The sequence below is a fragment of the Cervus canadensis genome, chromosome 13 (assembly GCF_019320065.1).
Source record: "Cervus canadensis isolate Bull #8, Minnesota chromosome 13, ASM1932006v1, whole genome shotgun sequence".
Classification (NCBI taxonomy): domain Eukaryota; kingdom Metazoa; phylum Chordata; class Mammalia; order Artiodactyla; family Cervidae; genus Cervus; species Cervus canadensis.
In genome coordinates this window covers 28,334,083-28,360,402 of record NC_057398.1, presented here as the reverse complement: position 1 = coordinate 28,360,402, position 26,320 = coordinate 28,334,083, and the positions used below count along the sequence as shown (strand labels likewise).

Genomic DNA, 26,320 nt, shown 5'->3' with positions numbered 1-26,320 from the left:
GCTCCAGGAGTTGGTGATGGACAGGGAAGCCTGGTGTGCTGCAGTCCATGGGGGTCGCAAAGAGTCGGACACGACTGAGCAACTGAACCGAACTGAACTGAATTGATCAGGGCCCTAGACTACATTTCCCAGGTAGCTCTGCGCGCACCTTTAGATCTCGCGAGAACTCTGGGCTGTCACCCACTTGACCCGGCAGGTTATAGCGTGGACCGCCGGGAGGTGTAGTTTTGGGCTGGGAGCCACGCTCCCTGGTGCTTTGGCTCGGGTGGCGGAGAGACTACAAGTCCCAGGGGGCACAACGCGACCGCCTGGAGGGCGGGGGTTACGAAAGAGGAACTCGAAGGGCGCGGGGGTGAGTGAGGGGCCGGGGGGGCGGGCGCGCGGGGGCGGGCCAGGGGCTGGGGCGGCCCTCAGGGTGCGGCCCCCCGGCAAGGCTTCAGTGGCACGGTGGGGCGGGGGCGCGGGGTACGGCCACTCTGCTTCTCCGCGGCCCCCGCCCCCGTCACCGGCTCCGGACGCCTCCGCCGCGCGGGAGGGCCAGAGAGTGAGTTTATCGCCCCTAAAGTGTCCACTGTGGCTCAGCGGGGTCTGTGTGCGTCGTCATCAGGCGATTTAATTGACGCTTATTTTCCGTTTATTTGATACCGGGGTTCGGACGCGCGTCTCACAGCGTTTCAAGGCGCCGCGTTCGCGGTAACGCGCTCTTCGGAGATGCCCGAGCGCCCAGGTGGCCACCCTTTTGTCCTGTTCCCGGGCCCCTGCGGCGCCGGGGGTAGCGCAGGGTCCCGTCCTGCGCTCCTCCCAGCACCCCCACAGGTCTGTGTTAGCCGGAATCTGAACCGCCACAGTGATCTCACCAGCTCCTCGGAGGAAATAAAACCCGGGTTTTCCGGAAAGTTTCTCCTGGCACATGCGCGCCCCACCCCGCCCCGGGCGCTCCTCCCAAAGGCGGAGCGGCCGCGCCTCGAGGGGTCACCGGCACCCCGAGGGCGCTGCCGGCTCTCCTGCATTGCCCAGTTCCGCGAGGTAAGCTGTGATTTGTCCGGTAATTCACTTGAAGAACGCCCTCTGGTCACCGCATCACTGAGAATCCTGCGTCCCCAAGACCAAGAACCTCCTCCAGCAAGTCTCCAGGGGTCCTCCGGCAGCACCGTCTCGGCGCTGCTGAGGCCACAGAGCGTGTCAGCAGCCTGGAGTGTTTTCTGTATAGCAGTCAGATCGATAACTGCGCTGATATCCTCCATGAGCGCGGGGGGATTTTCGGAACGCGCAGCATGTGAACGAGGAGTCTGTGTTCTCATTCTGTCCACGTTCCGCCTCGGCGCCCTTTGCTTGCTGAGAAGCTGACGAGCGGTGGCCTCACTGAGGATCTGGAGATCCAGCGGGAGAAGCAAAAGCAAAATCAGCAACGTGAACTTTCAAACGGTTGGCCCCCTGCCCCTCTCCGCTCTCCAGCCACAGCCGCCGGGAAGGTTGGCGAAGCGTGCGTTCCCATCATGAACCCCCGGGCAGGGCCTCCTGTTGGAAAGGCATTCGTGTGGTTTTCTGGCCAGCACCCAACCCCAGTTGATTGTTGTTGTTGTTGTTCAGTAGCTCAGTCGTATCCGACTGTTTGTAACGCCATGAACTGCAGCACACCAGGCTTCTCTGTCCATCACTATCTCCCTGAGTTTGCTCAAACACATGTCCATTAAGTCAGTGATGCTATCCAACCATCTCATCCTCTGTTGCCCCCTTCTCCTCTTGACCTCAGCTTTTCCCTGCATCAGGAAGTTGATGGACCAGAATAATTCCCCCCGGATACCTTAAGTGTTATTTGTTCAGAAATCACAGTGACTTCTTCCTTGAAACCAGTTCCTCTAAGGAAAAATGAATTGTGAAAGAAAACATGGTACAATTTAAATTCTCACCCAATTTTTAATTAACCTTGAAGAAGTTTTTGTACCCAATTCCTTAGGTTTTTGGCTAAGATTTTCAAAACTGAAAATGAATTGCAATTATTCAGTTCATGATTAAATATAATTCACATAAGTGAAGTGCATAGATACGCTTTGACCAGTTTTGAGAAGTGTATACAGCTGTGTAGCCGGCACATCATGGTGATAGAGGACGCTTCTGTCATCCCTAAAGCTCCCTCGTGTTGTGTCCTCTGGATTGTCAGGTGGAAGCCCTGACCCCTATGTGATGGTGTCTACAGCTGGGCCCTTGGGCGTGCTCAGGGTGAGGTGGGGCCCATGGGGGATCAATACCCTAGCAACAGGAGGAACACAATTGCACGCACACCAAGGAAGGGCCTGGAGGATCTTGAGAAGGAAGCCTTCTGCAGTCCAGAAAGGGCCTCACCAAACCCAGATCTGCCAGCACCTGGATCTTTGGCCTCCCAGACCAGAGGGAGGAGCTTCTGTGAGGAGCAGCATCTTGTCTATGCTGCCCTGGACTAACTGAGACTTCCTAAGCCTTCCCAGACCCGCCTCCCAGAAGCAGGCACATTTCTGACTTCTGCCACTTTCCTTTGTGGTGCCGTGTTAGACCTTGTGGTCTGTGGAGTGGCCTTGGTTGTTCTCAGCATGATGCCCGTCCCTGGAGGGCACTTGGGTGGGTTCCTGACATTGCCTTGGGTGACAGAGTTGTGCACATTCTTCCATGTGTGTTCTGTGGGCATGAGACTGCCGTGTGGGCCTGGTGGGCAGAGAGGTGTTTGCTTTTGTCTTCCATTTGCATGTGCTTGAACATTGATGCTGGGCCTGTGGCGCCCACTCAAGGCATCTGAGCAGGTCCTTTAGGTCTCTGGATACAAGCCGAGACGTGTGTGTGTGTGTGTGTGTGTGTGTGTGTGTGTACGATCTCACAGACTGTAGCCTGCCAGGTTCCTCCATCCATGGGATTTCCCAGGCAAGAATACTGGATCAGCTTGCCATTTCCTACTCTGGGGGATCTTCCCACCTCAGGGATTGAACCCACAGTTCTTATGTTTCCTGCATTGGCAGATGGATTATTTACCACTACTGCTACCTGGGAAGCCCTGGCTCAGTTGGTAAAGAATCTGCCTATAATGCAGGACACTGGGGTTTAATACAGATAGATAGATATTACCTTCCATTGTTTGAACTTGTCTATTCACATTATTAATGGTGTCTTTTAAAAATTAACTTAAAATCTTTTGGAGTAGTTTTAGATTTACAGAAAAGTTGCAAACTGAGGCACATTTGTGGAAGCTAAAACAGGACAGTGCTCTGTTACTGTTCCCGGCACTCTAGGCTTCAGGTCACATGCTGCCCCAGGGTCCTCTTTCTGCCCTGGATCCCATCCAGGATCCTACCTTTTCATGGCCTTGACAGCTATGAGGAGGACTCCTCTGGTGTTTGTAGCATGTCCCTGGTTTGGGGTTTGCTGTGTTTTCTCCTGGTTGGACAGGGGTTGTGGGTTTTTGGAAAGAGGACCCCAGAAGTGAGGTGGCCCTCTTGTCACATCACATCAGGGCAGCTGACATTTGTACGACATCACGGGGGCTGTCAGCCTGGTCACCTGGCTCAGGTGGTGTCTGCCAAGGAGGATTGCTCCTTGTCCTGTTCTCCGGTCTCTTTGGCAGCCACTCAGGGAGGCAGCCCACCCTGCTGGGGGTGGGAGCTAAGCTCAGGGAAAACCCACCGTGTGGTCTGGAATTCCATGAGGAGGACGGACTTGTGGGTGTGTGTCTGCACTCTGGAGGGGACCCAGCTCCGTGCTGTTTGTCTAGCTGCTCACCTGTTCCAGCCTTAACCACCAGGACATCATCAACCCCCAGATCCTACTTTTAAGAACTTCTTCCCTTTCTCACACTGCCATCCACTCCAGCTTCTCTTCCTCTCGTAGTGTTCCTGCCACAGTTCTCCAAGGAGTGCTAGTTCATTTCATTGGAGAGTGGGATTTAGAGACCAGGAACCAGGCAGTGGTTTGTGGGCATTGCTGCTGGGGTGTCATTGCTTGTAGGCCTCTTAGCAGATAGGTAAGTATATACCTGTTCACCTGTGTGTCTGTAACCTGTGATCTGTAACAAAAGTGCTTATGTGTAACCTTCTCACCACCATTGCCGTCATTTTGTTATTTGTCCCACCCCAGTGCATTTAGAAAGCAGTTTCAGAATTGTTCACCAATATATCTCCCCACCTTGAGGAACAAAATTATCAGCTTGAGTACCATGTTTTATAGTCTGTTTCTTATCATTGGTCTTAACAATTTCTAAAGAGTGTTTTCTAAACACTCTCTCATCTCCCCTCCTGTGTGTTAGTGTCATATGTTGTGATACAGTTAGATTCGGTGGTCACAGTCTGCTTTCCGTCCTGACATCCCTGGTGGGTGTTGTAGATTTTTTTGCGTATATTAAAGTATATGCTATGTTATAACTTTCTGTGGGTTTTGGCAAATGCATAGACTATATACACCATAATGGTGTATTTTAATGAGCAAAAGTGTTTAATATTGTTGAAGTTCATTTTATCAGTTGTTTTTCTTTTTTGGTTCATGCTTTCTGTGTTCTATTTAAAAATCTTTGCCTAACCAAAAATCATGGGCTTACTAGGTGGTGCTCATGGTAAAGAACCTGCCTGCCGATGCAGGTAGACAGAAGAGACATGGGTGCGATCCTTAGGTCGGGAAGATCCCTTGGAGGAGAGCATGGCAACCCACTCCAGTATTCTTGCCTGGAGAATCCCATGGACAGAGGAGCCTGGCAGGCTGTAGTCCATAGGGTCACACAGAGTCGGACACAACTGAAGCGACTGAGCATGCATGCACACAACCAAAAGTCACAAAGATAATCTGTAATTTATTGTAGAAAGTTAATAGATTCAGTTTTGTGTTTAGGTCTGTGTTGCTCAGTTGTGTCCGACTCTTTGCGACTGCAAAACCCAGTCAGACTGCAGCAAACCAGGCCTTCCTGTCCTTTACCATCTCCCAGAGCTTGCTCAAACTTAGGTTCATTGAGTCAGTGATGCCACCCAACCATCTTCTCCTCTGTGGTCCCTTTCTCCTCCTGCCTTCAATCTTTCCCAGCATCAGGGTCTTTTCCAGTGAGTTGGCTCTTCACATCAGGTGGTCTGTGAGCCATATCTAATTAATTTTTCATATGCTGTGAATCTGGTTTCACTTTTTTTGGCTGCAGTAGGTTTTCATTTTTGCGCAGGCTTTCTCTAGTTGTGGCAAGTGGGGTGTGCGAGTTTCTCATTGCAGTGCTGGAGCACAGGCTCTAGGGGCTGCAAGCTTCAGTAGTTGTGGCTTGTGGGCTCTAGAGTGCAGGCTCCGTAGTGTGATGCTGGGACCAGAGATTGAACCTGTGTCTCCTGCATTGGCAGGTGGATTTTTAACCACAGGACCACCAAGGAAGTCCTAGGTTCACTTTTTATTCCATGTGAGTAACCAGCCGTCCAGCACCATTTGTTGAAAAAATTTTCCTTTCCCCATTGAATTACTTTGGCACCTTGTCACAAATCATTTGACTTTTTGTGAGGGTCAGTATCTGTTACACTAATGTCTGTTCATCAGTTCACACTATTTTGTGACAGTTCCTCAAAAAGAGCCTGCTGTAATTTTGTTTGGGATTGTATAAAATATTGGATCAATTTGGGGAGAAGTTAATCTTAACAATATTGAAAAAAAAAAAAGAAAAAAAAAGAAAAAAAAAACCCAATATTGAGTCTTCTAGTTCTTTCACATGGGTTAATGGAGATATCACACATATATGTGTGTGTGTGTTTGTGCTGATATATATATATATACCATTATAGTATATCTTTCCATTATTTGGATCTTGAACTTCTCTCAGCAGTATTTTGTAGTTTTCTGTGTACAGCTCTTACACATTTTTGTTTGTTTGTTTGTTTACACATTTTTTATTACATTTATTCCCACCAATAGATTGTTTTTGGATGCTGTTGTGAATGATATTAATATTTATTTAAGTTTCATTTTCCGATCACTTGTTGCCAGTGTATAGAAATAACAGTTGATTTTGCATTTTCACTTTATATTCTTGGAACATAGCTGAATTCACCTACAAATCATAGTAGGTTTTTAAAATTTCCTAGTATTTCCCATATGAACAATCATGCTGCAAGCACAGAGGCAGGATCTCTCCTGTTTCTAATCCTTGTGGCTTCTGCTTTGTTTTCTGTCGTTACCGCTCTGGCTTGAGCCCCAGGGCAGTGTTGACTAGCCCTGCAGAGGCTGAGTTTCCTCAGCCTCATCTCGGTCAGCCTGTCATTAGCTGTGGGTTGTTTGGGGATGCTGAGGATATCTCCTTCTGTTTTCAGTTTATTGAGTGTTGTTATGAATGGGCGTGAAATTTTGTCAAATGCTTGTTTTGCATCTGCTAAAATGGTTCATTTAGTAGAACCCCTTTATTCTGTTAAAGTGGTTGATTACTGGTTTTGACGTAAAGTCAATCTTATGTTCCTGAAAGAAACTTGTTCGTGTTTTGTCACCTTTCAGTATTTGCTGAATGCAGGCATGCAGTTTGCTAATGTTTTGTTAAGAGTTTGGGGGTCTGTGTTCATGAGGGATGTTAGTCTGCTTTTTATCCCTTGTGATGTTCTTGTCTGGATTTCTGTCTGGTTTTGCTGGTCTGGTTCCGAGTCCTGCTTGCTGGGCTTATAACCAGGTTGGAACAGATGCCTTCCCCTCTGCTTTCTGAAGGGCTTTGTATAGTATAGGCATTAATTCTTCCTTGATTTTTTGATAGACTTCACCATTAAAGCCATCTGGGTTCATTGCTTTTTTTTGTGGGAAGTTTTAATGTTATTAATTCAGTTTCTTTAAAAGAAAATTTATTTATTTTTGGCTGTGCTCGGCCTTTGTTGCTGCTCATGGGCTTTCTCTCGTTGTGGCAAGCGGTGGCTACTGTGTCATTGTAGAGCAAGGGCTTCTCAGTGCGGTGGCTTCTCTTGTTGCAGAGCATGGGCTCTAGGCGTGCAGGCCCAGGAGTTGCGGTGCATGGGCTCAATTGCTCTGCAGCATGTGGGCTCTTCCCAGACCAAGGATCGAACCAGTGTCCCTTGCATTGCAAGGTAAGTTCTTAACCACTGGACCACCAGAAAAGCTCCCACTTTCTTTAATGTATTTAAGATTGTTCAGATTTTCTTCTTCATCTTGTGTCATTTTTGTTAATTTGTATATTTAAATAAATTTGGTCATTTCCTCTAGGTTGTTGAATATATTGGTGTAAAGTTGTTTATAATATTGACTGATGGTCCCACCAGGTTTGTAGTATTTGTAGTGATGCCTGCCTGCTTTTTAATTTCTATGTAGATAATTTGCTTCAAAGAACCAACTTTTGACTTGGCTTACTTTCTCTAATTTTTGTTCATTTTTTGTTTCATTCATTTCCACTCTTGTTATTTCCCTTCATCTGCCTCATATGGTTTAATTCACTCTTTTTCTGTCTTCTTAGATGAAAGCATAGATCAATGATTTTATACTTGTCTTTTCTTATCAGTTCAGTTCAGTCGCTTTTCTTATATAGGCATTAAAAACCACAAATTTCTTTCTAAGCACTGCTCATTTCTTACACAAAATCTGATAGGTTGCACTTTATCTTTTTGTTAAAAATACTTGACATTTTCTTGTGTTTGATCCATGAATAATTTAGAAGTCTGTTGTTTCATTTATGAATATTTGGAGATTTTCTGAGTATCTTTTGTTATTGATTTCTAATATAATGACATTTAGTCAGAGAATATATTCTGTATGATTTTTACCCTTTGAATTTGTTGACACTTGTCTTATGGTCTACCATATGGTCTGTTAGTGAATATTTTGTTTGCACTTAAGAATGTGTAATACACTTTTGTTGAGTGTCATATTCTATACTTGTGAGTTAAGTTGAGTCAGTTGATATATCCTTTTTTTCTCTGTCTACTCACCCAATCAGTTATTAAAAGAAGGATATTAAAGTTTCTGATCACTGTTGTGGATCTGTCTTTTTCCTTTTAGTTCTGTCAATTTCATGTATTTGGAAGGTTTTAGTGAGAACATACAAATCAATACAAGAAGATTGATTTATCTTCTTGATGAATTTACGGTGTTATTGTTGTGAAAGGTCCCTCTTTTCTCTAAGGCAGTTATCTTCTTGAAGTCTGCTTTGTCTGGTATCAGTACATTGGCATGAGTGTTTTATGCTCAGTAATTGTATAGGCTATCTTTTACATCTTGTGCTTTCAATATTCTGTGTCTTTATGTTTCAGACTTGTTTCTTTTTTTAAATATTTGCTTCTTTTTAAATTTTATTTATTTTTAAATGAAACAAAGATGAATATTTTTAATGATAAAAAGAACAGTTCACAGAGAAGATAGACATCATAAAACCATTTGACATGTAACAACAAAGAAACAAAGATACATAAAGTAAAAATCAGAAGAAATATAAGGGAAAAGAAAAATATATAATCATGGTGAGACATATTAATATTTCTCTGAGAATATTTTATCAAGTGCAGAAAAAATAAAAATAGGAGCATCTTGAATGATGTCATTAATAATTTAAATATAATGGATTTCTACTTATATTAATTTATATTAACCTTATATCCTACATAAAATATTTAAAATTTTGTATCTCATACATTATTAGATGTCCATAGGACATTTAGAAAAACTGGCAAAAAGATAAACATTACAAAATTTCAAAATGTAGAATTCTTTTTTTGTGTGATTGAGTTATACATAAACACATATATTATTTTTTATATTTTCCATTGTAGGTTATTACAAGATATTGACAATAGTTCCCCACTCTGTACAGCAAACCTTTGTTACTTGTCGCATATCTATTTTTAAAATTAGAAACCTAGCAATCTATTCATACTAATTTAAACAAGTGGAATCAAACTGTCATAATTTTTTCAGTTAGGCAAAAATTCATGTTTTCTAAATATGTATGTTATGCATATTATTTATGTATATCTATATAAGAGTCAAACTTGTTTCTTACAAAGCACATATCATTTGGTCTTGCTTTTTTATTCAATCTGACAGTCTCTATTTAAAAAAATAACTTTAATAACTATCATTTATGAGGCACCTTATATGTATTATATATTTTCATTTTTTCTAGACATTTTATTGCAGTAAAATATACATAATATGAAATTTACCATTTTAACCATTTTAAAGTCTGTAGCCTATAACGTTAAGAATTTTTATGATATTGTACAACACTTACCACCATCTGCCTCTAGAACTTTCCATCTTCCCAAATTGAAACTCTATCCCCATTAAACACTAACTCCCATCCCTCTTGCCCAGCCCCTGGCACCCACCCTCCTACTTTTTGTCTCTATGGATTTGATGACCCTGGTGACCTCATATAAGTGGAATCATACATTATTTGTCCTCTAGTGACTGGCTGATTTCACTGTTTATTATGTCACCCATGTTATAGCACATGTCAGAATTTCCTCCTGTATAAGGCTGAATAATATTCCATTGTGTGGATGGGCCACATTTTGTTCCTTCATTCATTGATGGATATCTGGGTTGTTTCCACCCTTTGTGTGTGTGTGTGGCCATTGTGAATAATGCTGCTGTGGACACCAGTGTACAAACGTCTCTTAAAGACCCTGTTTTTTATTCTTTTGAGTGTATAGTCACAAGTGTAATTGCTGGATCATATGGTAATTCTGTGTTTTATTTGAGAAACTGCCCTGCCCTTTTCTACAACAGCTGCAGCACTTAACATTTTCCCCAGCAACAGAAAAGGTGGTGGAAACTTCTCCACATTCATTTTTTTCTGGGTTTTTTTGATAGCAGCCATCCTCATGGTTGTGTAGTAGTATATTTGCTGCATTTCCCTAATGGTTAGTAGTGTTAATCTCTACTTTTTGATGGAGTATTTAGTCCATTTACATTTAGTACGATTATTAGAGTGTTTGGGTTTAAGTCTACCACCTTCATGTTTGATTTCTGTTTTTCCATCTGTTTCTCTATTCCTCCTTTCCTGCCTTTTATTTGGTGAATCCAAGTTTTAAAAAATTTTGTTTGATCTTTACTGACTTTTTAGTTCTACCCTTTTATGTTACTTTTTTAGGGATTCCTGTAGAGGTTTAATTTGTTAGAGTCTACCTTAAAAATTAATCCTGTACTTCACAAACAATGTGAGATCTGTATACAGAGGGTCGTAGTGACCACCTTCTACTTCTTGTACTCTTGGAGGCATGTATAACTTCTTGTGCTAGAAAATTCTACAACACAAATTTAATCTTTACTTTAGCTAATATTCTTTAAAAATAGGGGTGTATTATATTTAATTTTTAAAGTCTCAGATGCGCTTGTTTACTACATGGAGAATTTCTGAGTCCAGTGGCTAAGACTCTGTGCTCCATTGCCAAGGGCCTGGGATCGATCCTTGGTCAGGGAATTAAAATTCTACAAGTCTCTCTGTGCAGCCAAAATAAAAAAGAGAGAATTTCTGTAGAACTGCACCATACTTGGCCAGACATGCTAAATGTATTAGTTGAACATTGTAAAACAAGCAGTGCCCACTGGCTTCAGGAGAAACCTTTGGACCCCAGTTCAGTGTGGTGGGAAGATAGATGTTCTGGTACCAGGCCTGGCTGGTCCTCACCCTGCCATGTACTGGCCATGTGGTCATGTGCAAACCCGTTTTCCCCTCTTTAAAAGCAGTCTATTGTAGGCATTGTTGGGAGGGTCAAATGGGTTAATATGAGTGAAGAACTCAGAGTGGTGCTTGGCACACAGCAGGTGCTGTATGATTGCTGTTCTTGCTGTGGTTACACAGTGAGCCGGTTCACATCCCTTGGAGATCCAGGATCTGCAGCAAAAAGAGTCTGTGACAAACCTCTAAGGTGTGAAAATACATATCATAGGAGAATAAACTTCAGATGATTAATTTGATCATCCTTTTGGGAATGTTTAGAGATGAAAGGGGCTACTAAAGTAATGTTCAGTGTAACTTCCTATTTTAAATTAATCTTTTTGCAACTGGATTCACACTCTTAAACAAGAATAGTGTTTGGGTGTCCATCCCCCGTTTGTTTTCCTGGGGCTGACTCTTGCCCAGTGGAGACAAGACCATCGTGGCCCGGCAGTTCTGTCCATGTGCCCTGCTGCTGACCAGGGGCAGCACATCGGAAACAGCCTCTGTGCCTACCATTGGGTTTTTGAATAAAAAAACCATGCAGTGCAGTTAGTTGTTCCCAGGGTAGAATAATTATCTCCAACAAAGCAACTCCCCCTCAGGTGGCAGTTATCAACCAAGAACAAGCTACGGGAAGCAGCTGCCTGAGGACACCTGAGAAGGGACACTGCAGGCAGGTTCTGAGGGCAGCTTAAACTTAGAGGAAGTGGCGGGCCCAGAGTATGTTTCCTGTTTGTACCTCTTAACTTTGAGGGCAGTGCAGTTGCAGCGGTGGTGTGGGGTGGTTAGAACTCTGGTGGAAAGACCGTGCTCTTCCTTGTTGGACAGGGGGAGGAGCTGGGCAGATGGAGCTGCTGCAGAGTAAGAGAATTCCCAAAAAAGGAATTCTGCAAATAAATTCTGCTCCGATTTCTGGCCAAGCCCTGAACCAGGCACACACAGGGCAGGTGGGAAGCCACCTCAACCAAGAGTGAGGCCACTGCTTATCACAACATTGATGGTGACAGTTTCCTTTTTGAATCTAATGTAATTAATTCCCTGCTAAATCATAACCATAAACTCTATTCCCTTGCTGCCCTTGTAGCTCTGTAAAGAATCAGCCTGCACTGCAGGAGACCCGGGCTTGATTCCTAGGTCGGGAAGATTCCCTGGAGAAGGAAATGGCAACCCACTCCAGTATTCTTGCCTGGAAAATCCCACAAACAGAGGAGGCTGGCAGGCTACAGTCCATGGGGTCGCAAGAGTCAGACACGACTTAGCGACTAAACCACTACCACCAAATCAAAACCATTCCTCTCTTCAGAGAAATATAATTGAATTCAGAGTCTCTACAACATAACAGATTGCAGAGTCTTTGCAGTCCAAAGTTACTCCACATACAAAGAGCCGGGGTGCTGTGAACCATCCTCAAGGGAAAATACAATCAACAGACTGTCATCATGTGATGACTCAGGTGTTGGGTGATTAGACAAGCACTTCAAAGCCAACGGGGTAACTGTGTTCAGTGACGCAAAGGAAAATACACTCCTAGTGAACAAAAACATAGGAAATCTCAGCAGAGGGGTAGAAAATGTTTTTTAAAACCAGCCAAATGGAAATTTTAGAATTGAAAAATATGACACTTCAAATAAAACATTCAGTGAATGGGCATAATAGACTGGAAAGGACAAGATGTAGTCATAGACTTCAAAGACAGATGAGTAGAAATCATCTGGTCTGGAGACAAACTGGGGAAGTGATGGGGGAAAGCAAGAGGAGCCTTAGAGACTCACAGGGCAGTGAGAAGTGTGTGAAATGCACGGTGACTGTGGAGCCCAGAGGGGAGGCAAGAGGCCCGGTGGGGTAGGAGAAGTGCTTGAAGAACAGACTCTCCCAATATGGTGAAAAACGTAGATTTACAGATTAAAGAAGCTCAGGGAGTCTCAAACCGGGTGAATATGACTAAAACCACACCTGGGCACATCATTTTTACGTTACTGAACACTTTAAGATTCACTTTAAAAATCTTGAAAGCAGCCAGAGAAAAACAACAGATTACATACACACAGTGCTGCAAACACTAGGAACTTATCATCAGAAGGCCAGTGGAGTGCTGGAAGAAAGATAGTCAACCTCCCAGCAGCATGTGCTAAATACAGATATTTTCAGAAAAAGGAAAGCAGATAGAATTTGTTGCCATCATTTGTGTACTGTCAGAAATGCTAAAGGAAGTTTTTCCTGGCTGAAGGTAAATGCTGTGAGAGTGAAACTCAGATCTTTATGAGCGAGTGACGAGCATCAAAAAGAGTAAATAGCTGGGGAAACGTCTTCTTTAAAGTATGTATTTAGGGACTCCCTAGTGGTCCAGTGATTTACAATTCCACACTGCCTATGTAGGGAGCACTGACTCAATGCCAGATCGGATAACTAAGATCCTGCATGCCACATGACTCCCCGCCCAAAAAAAAAACGTGGAATATGTATTTAAAGAAAAAAATCAGAACGTGTCTTGAGTTTGTAATGCATGCAGGTGAAATGTGCATGATGGCCATCACATGAAGGTTCACAGACCTGCAGGTTCTGCCTTGACATGTCGTGCTGCAGTGTTCTAAGCAGGCTGTGAAACAGGGTCAGAGCAACAACCATGAAATAATGCAGAGAACCATAACTAAAGAACTAGAAGATAAATTGAAAGGGAACTTAAAAAAAATTCAAATAATATAAAAGAAAGCAGGAAAGAGAAGTAAAACACTGCAAAGACAAGCAGAAAACAAATAAAACAGTAGCCTTAAACCCAACCACAGTGTCATTATACACTTGCCAAAGCCCAACATCAAAAGTGATCCTGTTGTAAACATTGACTTGAGGCAAGAGTGATGTGCCCGTGTAGGTTCATCAGAGTACTTCTCTGGGGCAGGATGTTAATAGTGGGAGAGGCTCTGCTTGTGTGGGGGCAGCAGGTGTATGAAACTCTCTTCCTTCCTGCTTAGTTGGGCGGTGAACCCAAAACTGTTCTAAAAAAAATAATCTTTTATGTATTAAGACAGAGGAACAAGTAGAAAACAAATAATAAAATGGTAGACCTAAGTCTAACCACAGTGATATTTACATTAATTATTAGTGACTAAACTCTCCAGTTAAAAGTTAGAAATGATAAGAATGAGTAATAAGCAAGACCCTATGACATGCTGTCTATGGGAGATTCACTTTAAATATAAAAATCACAAGCTGAAAATAAGTGGATGCAAAATGTGTAAGTATACAAATAGCATAAGATGGCTGGAGTGGCTGTACTGATATCAGTAAAGTCGGTTCAAGATGAGTATTAGCAAAGAGAACCGGAAAATTCTAGTGATAAAGAGGTTGTTTCGTCAGAAAAACATATCAGTTACAAATGCACCCAATAAAGGAAGTAATAAGCAATTCCACAATCATAGGCAATTTTAACATCTTTCTCTCACCAGTTGTTAGAACAAAAGACCTAAAGAAATCAGTGAAGACATAGAGGGTCTGAACAGTGTTCCTGGAATCTTGACCTGAGTGTTGTTTATAGAGCCACACCCATCAGAAGCAAAACACAGATTCCTTCAAGTGCATGTTCTCTAACATAGACCAAATGCTGTGCCCTGAAACAAGCCTCTAGGAAAAGTAAAGAAGTAAAGCTGCATTTATTTGCATAGGACATGATTATTTATGTAGAAGATGCTAAGAAATCTGAAAAACTGCTTAGGATGGAAAAAAGCAAGAACCATTAGAGAAAAAATGGATGCAGTTAATTTTATGAAAATGAAACATTTGTTCTTCTAAAGAGACCCATAAGAAAATGAAAAGAAAGTCACAGAATGGGAGAAATGTCTGCAGTACACATACCTGGCAAAGGACATGTGAAGAGCTAGCACGTAATAATAGAAAGACAACTCAGCCGAACACTGTGGCCCAGAGATATGAATAGACTCATCACAAGAGATGTAAGGTGTGTGAGTGGCCCACAAGCAGGACAGAGGTGCTGACCATATCTAGTTGCAGAAGCACAGATGGGAACAGAGGAGAACCGCCGCCCACCTGCCAGTGTGTGATCACGACCTGGTGTGGCCGGAACAGGTGAGGTGCTCGGAGCTGCGGGGGCTGCATGTGGGGCCATGGTGGATAACAGCTGGGCATTAGCTTCCCAGAGTTACCTTGACCCAGTGCTTCCAGATGTTGACCCAAGAAGAAGGAAGGCAAGTGACCATGCAGGAACAGGCCCAAGAGTGTCCCCGGCAGCGTTAGCCAAAATGCAGAAATAGCCATGTGGCCATTGGCAGGCAGTGGGCAGGGGAAGTGTCCTCACGGTGGATGCCACTGAGTCATGAGAGGGCAAAGTACAGAGGAATTCAAAGATCCCTATGGCCGTGCTGATGGGCAGGAGCCCAAACCAAGGTGCGTGGATGGTGTGGTCCTTTCCCCTGAAATTGCAGGAGACACAGTCGACGTGTAGTGGTGGGGTCTGAGGAGGGGCAGCATGGTGTGCACACTGTCAGTGGTGTCTGTTAAGAAGCAGATGGAGGTGTCAGCTGAGCTGATTCCTGAATCAAAGGTGGCAGTGTGTGTGACACCAGTAGTTGCAACTGAGGGGACTTCACATCCTAGCAAGGGGCCAGTGCCCCAGGGAAGAGCTGGTGTTTTTAACGGAGGTACTTGACTCCAGACTGGGGGAGCACCATCTGGTCCATCAGCCTGGACTGAACCCAGCACAGAATGAGCAACAGGACAGACCCCAACCTGGGACCCCTGGGCCCTGGGCCAGTGGACGGAGCCGCTTGTCATCCCCCAGGCCCAAGTGCTCTCTTTGGGATACACCCTCCCTTGAACCTGAGCTCGTCTTCCTCATGCTCAGCTTCCTCCGACAGCTGTTTTTATTAAGAGAAAAGTCTTTTTAGAAGTGACTTTTGTGTGTTTGGGGCAGATTATAATTGTGGTTCCCACCTTGAAGAAATTGGTTAAAAATCCAGCTAACGTTTACTTCCAGGGTCGTGCAGGCTAGTGTGTTTCCCTAGTTACTCTAGAGATGTGGCAGCGTGAGCAGTAAATCACCTGTGCTGTCTCGTCTCGAGTGGTTTCCGTGTTAGGAAGTTTACTTGAGGCCGGTGGTCCTATTTCGTCTGTCTGCTCTCTGGACCCACCGCCCGCCAGAAGGTCTTGCCCAGGGCTCCCTGTGCTGTCGCCCCAGCTGGAGGTTGTTCACCTGCCCTTCTGTGATGACAGCAGGTGGGCAGCTTGTGTTCCTCTGACCAGCCTGGCCCTTCAGAGGCACACCCACCGCCGGACAGTTCTGTCTCTGGGTGGAAATGCTGGAAATTGAATGCGGGTCTTAAAAGGACAGGATGGAGTGGCGGGTAGAATGGCCAGCTCCCCTGACCCCTCCTCTCAGGTTCAGCCTCCCTCCTGGGAAGCCGCAGTGCACGGGCTGCGGAAAGCCAGCGGGAGGGAGTGAGTCTGTTGGATCCTGATCCGGGTGGGCCGAGCCCTGGGGGCTCCTGAAGGGAAGTCTGGCCGGACCCTGAGCCCCAAGGCCAAGGCCCAGATGTGTCTGGCTGTGCTTGACCAGCAGCGGGGCCTCACCTGTCCACCTGGATTTGCAGGCTGGGCTCCAGGGTCGTGACACTCTGGAGCCAGAGACCAACCCCCCGACTGCTGATCGAGGGTGGCGAGGGCCTGAATGTCTGCGGCCCACGTCCAAGAGGGCCAGGTAAGTGTCCTCTGCCCCAGCCCGCCTCCCTCAACCATGCCCTGCTCTGGCAGGTGGCACCTGTGGCCACACAGCACCCCTCTCTCTCACAGACCCTGCACTCCGGGACATGGCGCTTCAGCGTGCCGTCCTCCTGGCTGGCCTCCTGGTGGAAGTTGCTAGCAGATCCTCAGGAACTGCGGTAAGCACCTGTCATGTGGCACACGGGCTGTTCACCAGGGGGTCTCGCCCTTCCACCTGTGGGCGCCACCCTTGTCCCAGCCCCAGAGACACTGACTGTACACCCCGTCGGGTTGGGGCCTATGCCTCTGGGTGGGCAACTGACACATGGCCCTACCCTGAGCCCCTGCTCCTCTCTGCCTGCTAGACCCTCCTTTCCCTCTGCCCAGCTGGACCTCTACTTGGAGCTGAAATGGAGTCTCCACAGAGCTGCCCACTGGCACTGGCCAGAGCTAGTGGGATGGACAGAGATGCCCGCTCCATATGCTCAACTCGGCCAGGTCATGACTACCAAGTCAGTGACAGGTGTGCTGAGCAGTGGTTCCTGGAGGTGCCTGGCCACGTCTGTACACATCTGGCTGCCTGTCTCCAGGATGGTGGGCCTTCCCACCATCAGCTCTGCCTCAGCTGGGTTGGGTGGGACAGGACAGCTGAGCCTCCCTTCTCAGGCTTTCCTGGCCCCCATGGCGCCCTCCATTTCTTGGCCACCCTTAGGCACTTCTTGCCAGTCACTGGCCGGGTCTTGGGAAACCTGGGTAAACACGGAGCAGAGCTGCCCGGAACGCCCTCTCGAGGCACCTCTAACCATCTGGTCTGTGAATGAAGCACCCACTCCTGCATGTGGGCCTGGCCGGCGTGTTTGCCCCTGAAGTGCTGCCTGGGGCAAACTTCTCCTCTGTGGGGGCCAAGCTGGAATCCCCCCAGGGGGTGTCTGTAGAATTGCAGGAGTATCACTGAGGCGTCCAGGACTGTGAGCTGTTTGGTCGGGAGTGAGGGGCAGACACATCATGAGAGCCACCCAGGCCTCTCACCAGGGAGGCCACAGGAGCCTGGGTTTATCTTCGTGAGTCACCACAGTCCAGAAACACATGTGCTTTCTTTCTTAGCAGCCTCATCTTTTGATTTGCAAAGCCACCAGCTGCAAGTGGCGACTAATAACTTCATGGTTGAAATGCCTGCCCTGTGCCTGCCTGTAGCTCGCAAGGCGAGAGGTGGCAACTATGCCCCTGATCCAAGAGACCCCTGAGAAAGGGTGGCAGGGAGGGCAGTGGGCAGTGCAGGAGAGGTCCATCCCTGCCCACTAGGCTGCTCCAGTGCACCCCTGACGGGCTCTCTGGGTCAGCCCGGGGGAGTCTCCTTCCTGCTCTTGGGAGTCTGGGTGCTGGGGAGAGTGCCCCAGCAGGTCCCAGTCAGACACCTCAGTTGTTGATTCAGTCTCCAAATGCTTGCCAGACAGCAAGTGCTGTCCCAGGGAGGGTCTGTGCGGTGTGGTCGTGTGTCCTGACCTCGCTGTAGGTCAGCAGGTGCAGTCCCCAGATGCTGACTACAAGAGGCTGGGCCCTGGGTGTAGGGGTGAGCTCTCTGGGAGCCCCTCTGTGGATACCACTCTGGGCCTGGCCCACACACGCCACCTGGCCACAGGGCCTGGAAACTCACCGCTGTCTCCCCTCTAGGGTCAGCAGCCTGAGTGCTGTGTGGATGCGGGGGACATCAACGCCACCTGCCCAGGCACTAGCCTGTGTGGCCCAGGTGAGCTTTGGTGTGAACCAGCCTAGGTGGCCTGGGGAAGGAGGGGCTGGGGTGTGGGCAGAGGCAGCAGGGTTGATGGGGCCTCATTCTTGGAGTTGGGGGCAGAACCCCAGGAGGACACAGTGGCCTCATCCTGGGTGGTAGGGGCAGGCAAGACTGCCTGTACCCCACAGCGAGTTTCAGCTGGGTTGAGACAAGCTGACCTAAGATAGGAGCAGCAAAGTACACAAGTGTGTGACGTTTTACGTGACTCAGGAGGAAATGAAGCCCCAAACAAGTGGCAGAACCTCAGTGCTAACACATTAGATTGAGGAAGAGGTGATTGTGGGCAAGTGACTGAGACACTGGGGCAGCTGAAGGGGATCGAGGGGGATGGCGACAAGGCCCCTGAGCCCCATCTCCTGCTGGTTGGGGGAAAGGGGCAGCTCTCATGGGGTTTGTTTCCTGTTTCCTTCCCAGAAGGAAGGAAAAGGGAGGTCAGAGCAGCCTTCTGGCACCTGCTGTTTTCTCATTGCCTCACCTCAAAACAATCGCTGTGCCCATGTGGTGACATATTCTAGTTTCCTTCAGTCCCCACTTGAAACTTTACCTTCAGATAGTGTCACATACTGAAAGCCAAGTTGGTAGCCATGGAGAGATGTGGGTTAGAAGTTGTGGGACAGGAAGTCAGCAAAGGGGAAAGAAAGCAGATGGAACCAGGCAAGCACCGGCTCCTGTGTTGCAGTGACCCTTAGCCCTGGGACAGGCTATCCCGTAGACCACGTCAGAAAGAGGGTTGCGGGTGGGCTCCATCCACAGTGAGGCCTCTGCATGTGGGCAGCAGGTGGGGGCAGCATGGAAACCCTTGACACAGCCCGAGTCTCTCCAGAATGTTCCAGGAGGCTGGCATGGCAGAAGGTTGCCATGACCTGTTGAGTTGACTGCCCTGAAGGTCACATCTGTTTGCAGTGCTTTGGGAAAAGGCAGTTTTGGTTCTTGGTGATTCCAAGTCAGGAGGTGGGCGAAAGGCAGAAACGTTAGTTTGGAGAGTCAGAGCCAGACTCTGGGGGAGATGGGGATTTTAGGATCCAGTCTAGTTTATGGGGGCTGGACCTCAAGGTTGAAGAGCAGGACTGGAGTCTGCTGTCCACCAGCCAGACCAGTCTGCTACTGAAAGATCACTTCTCTCTACAGCTACCCCTTTCTACCAGAGAAAATCGCAGTGACACAAATTGTCTTAAAAATAAGTCTGTCCTCTTTAAATTGGGCCTGATTGTTTAAGAAGTTTAGCCAAAGCAGTGATTGACCACGTAGGCTTTTTTGAAGTCTGCTTTGCTGGCCTTTTCACAAGGACTCTCAGATGGGACTTCTGAAGGCCTCTCGAATCCAAGAAGCCAAGCCGAGGACCCACCTCCAGACCTCACCTTCAGTATCTTTAGGTTGGGGTGAATTCCTCTCTTCCCGAGTCCCCATGTGCCCAGGTTCCTGGCCCTTCTGGGCGGTGACCTTCCTCACTCTCTGGGAAAGGTGTTGAGCCAGTGAACCAGGCCCAGGCTATTTTCCAGGGCACTGTAAGGCTCCATAAAGTCAACCTTTGCTCCTTAAGTCTGGTCGCTAGTCCTGCCCTGCACACACAGCCCAGGGCTTCCGCGTGCTCAGCCACCCTGGCAGTTTTGCCAAGGAGCCCAGTTACCTTAGGGCTGGCCAAGGGAGCCCTCGAGAGTATTGCTGCCTTGACAACAGGTCTGTGCCCAGGACCCCACATTCTTGGGCCTCCTTGAGACGCCTCCCTGAAGTCATCCCCTCCCAAGAAATGCCAAGTGAAGGAAAAAGAGTCCACCTGCTTCAGAAGAGAAGCCTGGTTCTTACAAGAAATGATGGCCTATTCCTAATACTTGTAGATTCCATTCTTGTAGAAGCCGTTTCCGAGATGTCCAGCAAGGGGCCCATGGGGATCCCCAGGCAAGAAAAGACAGGCTGTGGTTCCTATGGAAGGGCTTCTTTTTCTGAGGTCCATCCAAACTTCCAGAATGGGTGAACTAGTGTTCTGGAATGAACATAGTTTTACAAACGCAAAGCATAGCGCTTCCTGAAGGCAGCCAGCTGGCATGGCTGTGCTTCAAGCTGCATCCCCTGTCCCCCCGGCACAGGCTGCTATGGGCGCCCAGCTGAGGATGGGAGCGTCAGCTGCATCCAGTGCAGGAACGGAACCCACAACAGCTCCGAGTGCAGAGGCCGTATGTCCTCCCACCCCTCCTCCCCACCCCATCCTCCTGCCTGCTTCTCACCAGGGGGCCACACCTCCAAGTTCTGGAGGAAAGCGCGGGGATCCGGGTTGTTGTCCCCCCACCTGAGCCACTGTCCCTCCGTGGGCACCCACAGAGCCCCCTACCTGAGTCCTCATGTCCCTCAGAGCGGCTGTGGGGCAGGGGCTGCTCTGCCTCCATGGCCACCTCCCTTTCTCATTTCCGGCCCACAATTGCATTTGGGCTGCATCTCTGGCTCCCTGGGGGTCCTCCAGCACTGACCACTGTGCTCCCCCACAGTCGCCGGCCGAGGTGCACAGTTCCCCGTGAACAAGAGCACAGGGATGCCTGGGCGGCAGAGTGTCGGTAAGTTTCTCAGCTCACCACACCAGCTCTGGGGAGATGCAGGGCACCATCAGAGCCGTTTCCAGCACAGACCCAGTCACCCGTGCTGGCCACAGCAGGGCCATGTCCACAGTCAAGGGCAGACTCCACCCCAGCCAAGAGCTCTGCACAGGACCCCGCCCTGCTCACAGAGCAGAGCCTGTGGTCTGGAGGCTTTATCAGCTTTGAAGTCAGGGTCTGGGGTTGATTCAAAATGGTGGGCATGGCTGGGGTCACTTGGCATGGGCGATCACATGCCTCTGAACAGGCTGCACGTCTTAACCTTTTGCCTTGCTCATATCCACCCCCCTCCAAGCCCCCTAGTCCCTGGGAGCCCAAGATGTATGGTATTCCACGATGGGAGGGCATCCTGAGGAACCGCAGCCCTGTCCCTGGGGGCTCCTCTAGGACGTAGGTCTCTGAGGAGACTACAGACACTGTAGGCAGAGGGAAGGGCCCACTATGCCACCTGGTCCTCAGGGCAGACACAGGAGCCACCTCCTGGGCACTCTGGGCCCCAGTCTGCTCCTGCTGCCAGGCGTCACATCGTACCTGAGACACCCACGGAGCCACAGAGTGGCCAGGCCATGGGGGTATGGTACTCAGGCCACCCGAGGCCACTGCAGTCAGGGAGCAGGACTTGCCCTGGGCCTGCAGTTGATTCAGGAGGATGACTGAGGCCACCTCCTCTTCTGAGGTGTTGGGGTCGTGATGGGGGTTATGATCCTCCAGACCCTGGTCCTTCAGCAGAAGACATGTTGACCTGCACCAAGGATTCAGGCCTTCCCTACGAGTCTCAGAGCCGGAAGCAAGTAGCCTTGTGCTCTTGTGGGCTGAACAGCAGTGTTCGGGCAGGTGGGCACAGACAGCCCCCACCTCTTGTGATATGGGGCTGGGCCCTGCAGCGGAGGGTGGTAGGTAAGGCCCATGTAGTCTAGTGTTGAGCCCATTTCCTTTGTGGCAAATCTAGGACAGTTTAGCTGGAAGTCATCCCTCCTGAGGCTCCAGTGTGGCCATAGCTGGCCTCTTGTCTACATGTCAGGGTCAGAAGGGCATTTGCCACAGGCTTCTGAACGCAGTCCCCCTGCTCGGCATCAGTCTGCCGGCTGTCCTGATCCTGTGGAGGTGGAGATGGCTGGTGTCCTGGTGCTGGGAAGGCCACCCAGGTGACAGTCGACAGGCTGCAGTGAGGCAAGCCAGGGTACATCCTTGTGCCAGAGTTGTGGGGCCCTGAGTGGGTGCCAAGTGATGACGAGGAGATGGGGAGCTTGGGCTGGGGACACTGGACCTCTCGACAGCCCACCCCCCTGAGAACTCCCCAGCTGATGCCTGGGTAGTCAGCTGAGAGCAGGGGAGGCCCACCCCTCTGCATGCAGGACCCTCGGCCCTGTGGGGGCCCAGGTGTGCACACTGCCAGCCCTCACCTTGCTCACAGGGGGCCCTCAGGTGGCTGCCTCCCTCTTCCTGGGGACGTTTCTCATCAGCTCGGGCCTCATCCTCTCCGTGGCTGCATTCTTCTACCTCAAGCGAGCCAGCAAGCTGCCCAAGGTCTTCTATGGAAGAAACAGAGGTACCCCTTCCTACCAGGGGTCCCAGGGGAACAGCATGGGACAGGGCCGAGATGCCGGTGTCTGGGGGCAAAGCCTCATCTTGGGCAGCCTGGAGGGGACTGGGTTGTCACGTGGCTCTCGTGTCAGGATGGGGGAGTGGGGTCATGTCCTAGGAATGCTCTCTGTGGATGTCATGGGATCTCAGTGTGAAGGGTGATGGTGGCAGACACTCTGCAGACTGGTTTGTCTGCTCCATGGAGATGGCAGGATGCTGGGGAAGGGGTGGCTTGATTCAGGGCGATGAGGGGACACCATCCCAAGTGAAGGGGCAGGCTGAGGGCACCCACAGGCACAGGAGTGGGGACTAGAGTGAGCCTGGATCCGGGGACCCGCTGCAGGCTTGTGGACCCCCAGGCTGAGGGATGCACGGACACCTGCCTAGGCTGAGAGGACCCCTGCCCAGGCTGATGGCCCTTCAATACCTGTTTAGGCTGAGGGGACCCTTCCTAAGCTGAGGCTCCCCCAGGCTATGCCCCCCAAGGCTGAGGCATCACAGGCTGAGGGCTCCCCAAGCTGAGGCTCCCTTGGGCCACGCCCCCCTCCCAGGCTGAGGCAGCTCTGTGGCCTCCAGGTGACACCTCTGCTCTCCCTACAGCTCCCGCCCTGCAGCCTGGCGAAGCCGTAAGTACCCAATGGGCAGGCGGAGGCCCTGTGTCTGTACATCTGGGTGTTTGTCCATCTGGGCTGGTGGTCGTCCTGCCCACAGTTCTCACTGTGCCTTTTCCTCTTTTCAAGGCCGTGATGATTCCCCCACCTCAGTCCTCAGGTACGTCAGCTCCTCCTACCCTGCGTCCTATCGGGTGCCTTGTCTCTGGTGAGAATTTCCCTTTTATTTCTCAGATGCTTAAAGTGTCAAGGGTTCCCAACATGGGTCCAGAGTCACCTCTGCCACCCTCTGCCCTTCTCCAGGACCCAGCTCTGCCCGAGCCAGGAGCTGGTGGCTGGCACAGGCCCTCCCGTGGCCCCTCCAGGGTGACGGGCACTTTGGTTTGCCCGTGTCAGCTGTGTCACGGTTGATGCCGTGAGCAGAGAGGTCGCAGCCAGAGGCCACAGAGCAGGTGTCACCTTCCTCCTCCCCAGACTGTTCCTGCCACCGTGCAGAGATCTGGAGTGGGGACAGGTGGGGGCGTCCTCCTTTGGGGGACAGAGAAGTTACTCCATCAAGGCTAGATCTGCTCTGTCCAGCAAAACACACATCTCATTTCTCCCAACTGGCGCTATGTCCAAGCACAGGCGCCTGCATTGTCTCCCATGATGGCCATAACAAAGTCTGCAATTCGGGGCTCAAGAGGATAGAAGTGTCTTCTCTCACAATCCCGGAGGCTGGAAGTCAGAATTCCAGGTGTGGGCAGGGCTGCTCCTTCCAGAGGCTCTGGGGTGGGTCCCTCCTGCCTCTTCTGACCTCTGGGGTTGCAGGTGTCCCTGGGCTTGTGGCCACATCCCTCTGACCACTGCCCCACCTTCTGCTGGCTTCTCCCCTCTGGGTCTCCTGCTCTCTGCCTCCTCCTCATGAGGACATTGGTCGCTGGATTTAGGGCCCATCAGATAATCACATCTGCCAAGACCATTTCTCCAAGTGGGTCACATCCCCAGCTTCTGGGCCTTAGGACACGTACACTGCAGGGGGCCACCGCCCACCCTATAGCACATCACGACTTGTGTCTTTGTGTTTCAGGAGAACCAGACCCTTGCCCTGGCCCAGGGGCTCCAGGTTCCCAGGAGTTGGAGCTCAGTGGGCTTCCTCCCCCATTCCCCTGGGGCTGCCCACCCCTACTCCTGTGAGCCCCAGGGAAGCCTGCTGCCCTCCTGCCATGTCAGGCCCTGCTCTGACCCCGTCTGTCTCTGACTCTATTTCAGTGCGGAAGCCGCGCTACGTCCGGCGTGAGCGGCCCTTGGACAGGGATGTGGGCCCCACCACTGTCTCCTCTGTGGAGGCCCGGGTGAGCAACGTCTGACCCCAAGGTCCACCCACAGCTCCACGCACCGCAGAGGAGGGGCCCCCATGCACAAAGGCTGGGTGCTGCCCAGCAAGGCCTCGGGATGGGCCCAGACACGGCCCTGGCTTGGTTCGTCTGATTCCAGCCACATATGCAGAGGGGGAGCCGCCCACCTGCAGGCCTTCCTCACCACAATTGGCACTCAGTGTGACCAACCCGGGGCATCACTGCAGCCTCTGTCCCTGAGCCCAGGTGGGGAGCCAGGCACATGGGGTCTGGGCCCCATGGGAGAGACAGCCTGCAGGACCCCGGGTGCTCCTCCGCCCTGGAGCCCATGGTGAGCAGATTCCCTGCATCCTGTCTAAGAGCAGTGAGGCCCAGGCCTTTGAGGTTCCAGCTGTGTCCACATGGAGGTGGGATGGGCCTGGGGACCACCCGCCCGCTGCAGACTCAGGCACCACAGGCTGTGCTGCGTTGCTGCCCAGTCCCAGGAGCTGCAGGACCGAGTTGCTTGGCTTTCTGCTGACTCCTGTGTGTGTTTAAGCAGAAACACATTTTGTACAGAAGTCTAAGAGGCATGCTGCCCTCATCTGAGCCCTGCCTGGGCCCCAGGCGCTACAGGTCCTCATCCACCTGGGGATGGACACTTGCCTGAAACTGCTGGAGGTCAAGGCCCCCCAGGGACGTGTCCACCCAGGGCCACATTTACCTGTGACTGTTGCCTGGAAGCCTGGACTGGCTCATCACGCCAGTCTCCCAAGGACCTCGCTGACCGGCAGTCCTGTCTGGCTGCCCCCACCCTGAGGCACTAGCCAAGGTTCCCGAGGAGACGGGAGTGTTGGGGCACCCACTGCGTGAGGGTGGAGTGTGGCCTGGCCTCCCCAGAATCTCTGTTGGGACTGCTGTGTCCTCCTTCGGGATCTGGTCCGAGTCTGTGCCGCCCGAGGCAGGGCCTGTGTGGCCAGCCTCCCACCTTCTGCACCATGATTCCCACTGGAGCCTTTGCAGTTTCTGGACATGAGCTCGGTCACCAGGATTGAACGGATGACTGGCTGGTGGCCATGAGGGGCAGCCACCTGAAATTAGTGTCAATAAACCACTCAGGCCTTTCTTACTGCCCCAAGGTTCCCTGTTCCTCAGCAAGGAGGAAGCCTCTCACGGGAGATGGGCAGCCCCCGACAAGGACCCAGACCCCCACCCTGCAGGCAGCCCCCAGCCCTGAGGATGTTAGCCATGGGAGAAGGGGGCTTGTCCCAAGTGGCCTCGTGTAAGTAGGACATCCCAGTGGCCCCCAGTTGTCAGGACTGAGATAGGAAAGCTTGTGGGTGCCTCTTAGGGAGATTTTTCTGTAAAGAGACTGTGCCTGTGCAGACACGACAACCATGGGGTACCCGTGGTGCCTGGCTCACAGCCCCAGGAGGAAGTTACACATGGGTACAGGGTGCAGGCCGGCATCACCTGTCACCTTTGGGAGGTGAGAATGGGTGGGTGACCCTTGGAGGGGCTGGCAAGCACGGGGATGTTTGCCGACTGGTGGTTTCATCCCAGGCATCCCAGCCAATCAGAACAGAGCGGGGGCAGGGCAGAGAGCCTGGACCACCTGGTCTGAGGTTTGCAGCCATTGGGCACCCCCGCGGTGGTGTCTGTGGCCCTGGACCTGGGCACGTGGGAGTGAGTCAGCCTACTAGGGCTTGGGGGAGGCTCCACCCTCTCTTCTGGGGACAGTGGCCCGGAACCACCTGCCTCTGCAGCTGACAGCCTTGAAGGGCTGTGGGGTTCCCATGGAGTTCCTGTGGATGCAAGATGACCCTTGGCTTCCCCTGGGAACCTCAGAGCCGCCTCTTCTCTAATTTTCCCGGCCCTGCAGCCCCAGCCTCAGCTTTGCTCCACCCCTGGCAGCGACACTCAACTCTGAATTTGACCCTGCAGCCCTCCGGCCCCACACTTGAGATGCTGCCCCTGACCTTCCAGGCCTCTTGTAGCCTGGCCTCTTGGGCCCTCAGCCATGCTGGCTTCCCTTCTGCCGCTGGACACCCTGGGCCTGGGTGTGACTGTCTCAGGCCCCCCAGATAGTTGGGGGG

At 50.3% G+C, this 26,320-nt stretch overlaps 1 protein-coding gene across 6 annotated transcripts; it reads left to right on the top strand.

Moving 5' to 3' along the window:
* Window positions 1–248: 248 nt before the first annotated feature.
* C13H1orf159 (chromosome 13 C1orf159 homolog) lies at window positions 249–25,350 on the top strand. Of its 6 annotated transcripts, none has more exons than XM_043485271.1 (11): window positions 249–352; window positions 14,071–15,025; window positions 16,228–16,334; window positions 16,427–16,515; window positions 18,008–18,083; window positions 20,213–20,299; window positions 20,609–20,674; window positions 22,128–22,262; window positions 22,898–22,923; window positions 23,038–23,068; window positions 24,160–25,350. In XM_043485271.1, exons 2-11 carry the CDS (start codon window positions 14,955–14,957, stop codon window positions 24,255–24,257), a joined length of 786 nt encoding a protein of 261 aa, XP_043341206.1. In that variant the 5' UTR covers window positions 249–352; window positions 14,071–14,954; the 3' UTR covers window positions 24,258–25,350. The 6 variants fall into 6 exon arrangements, with proteins under 6 accessions (XP_043341206.1, XP_043341208.1, XP_043341204.1 ...); XM_043485272.1 differs by lacking the exon at window positions 249–352 and adding an exon at window positions 7,005–7,040; XM_043485273.1 differs by lacking the exon at window positions 14,071–15,025 and having other exon boundaries at window positions 300–352.
* The last annotated feature ends 970 nt before the right edge of the window (window positions 25,351–26,320 follow it).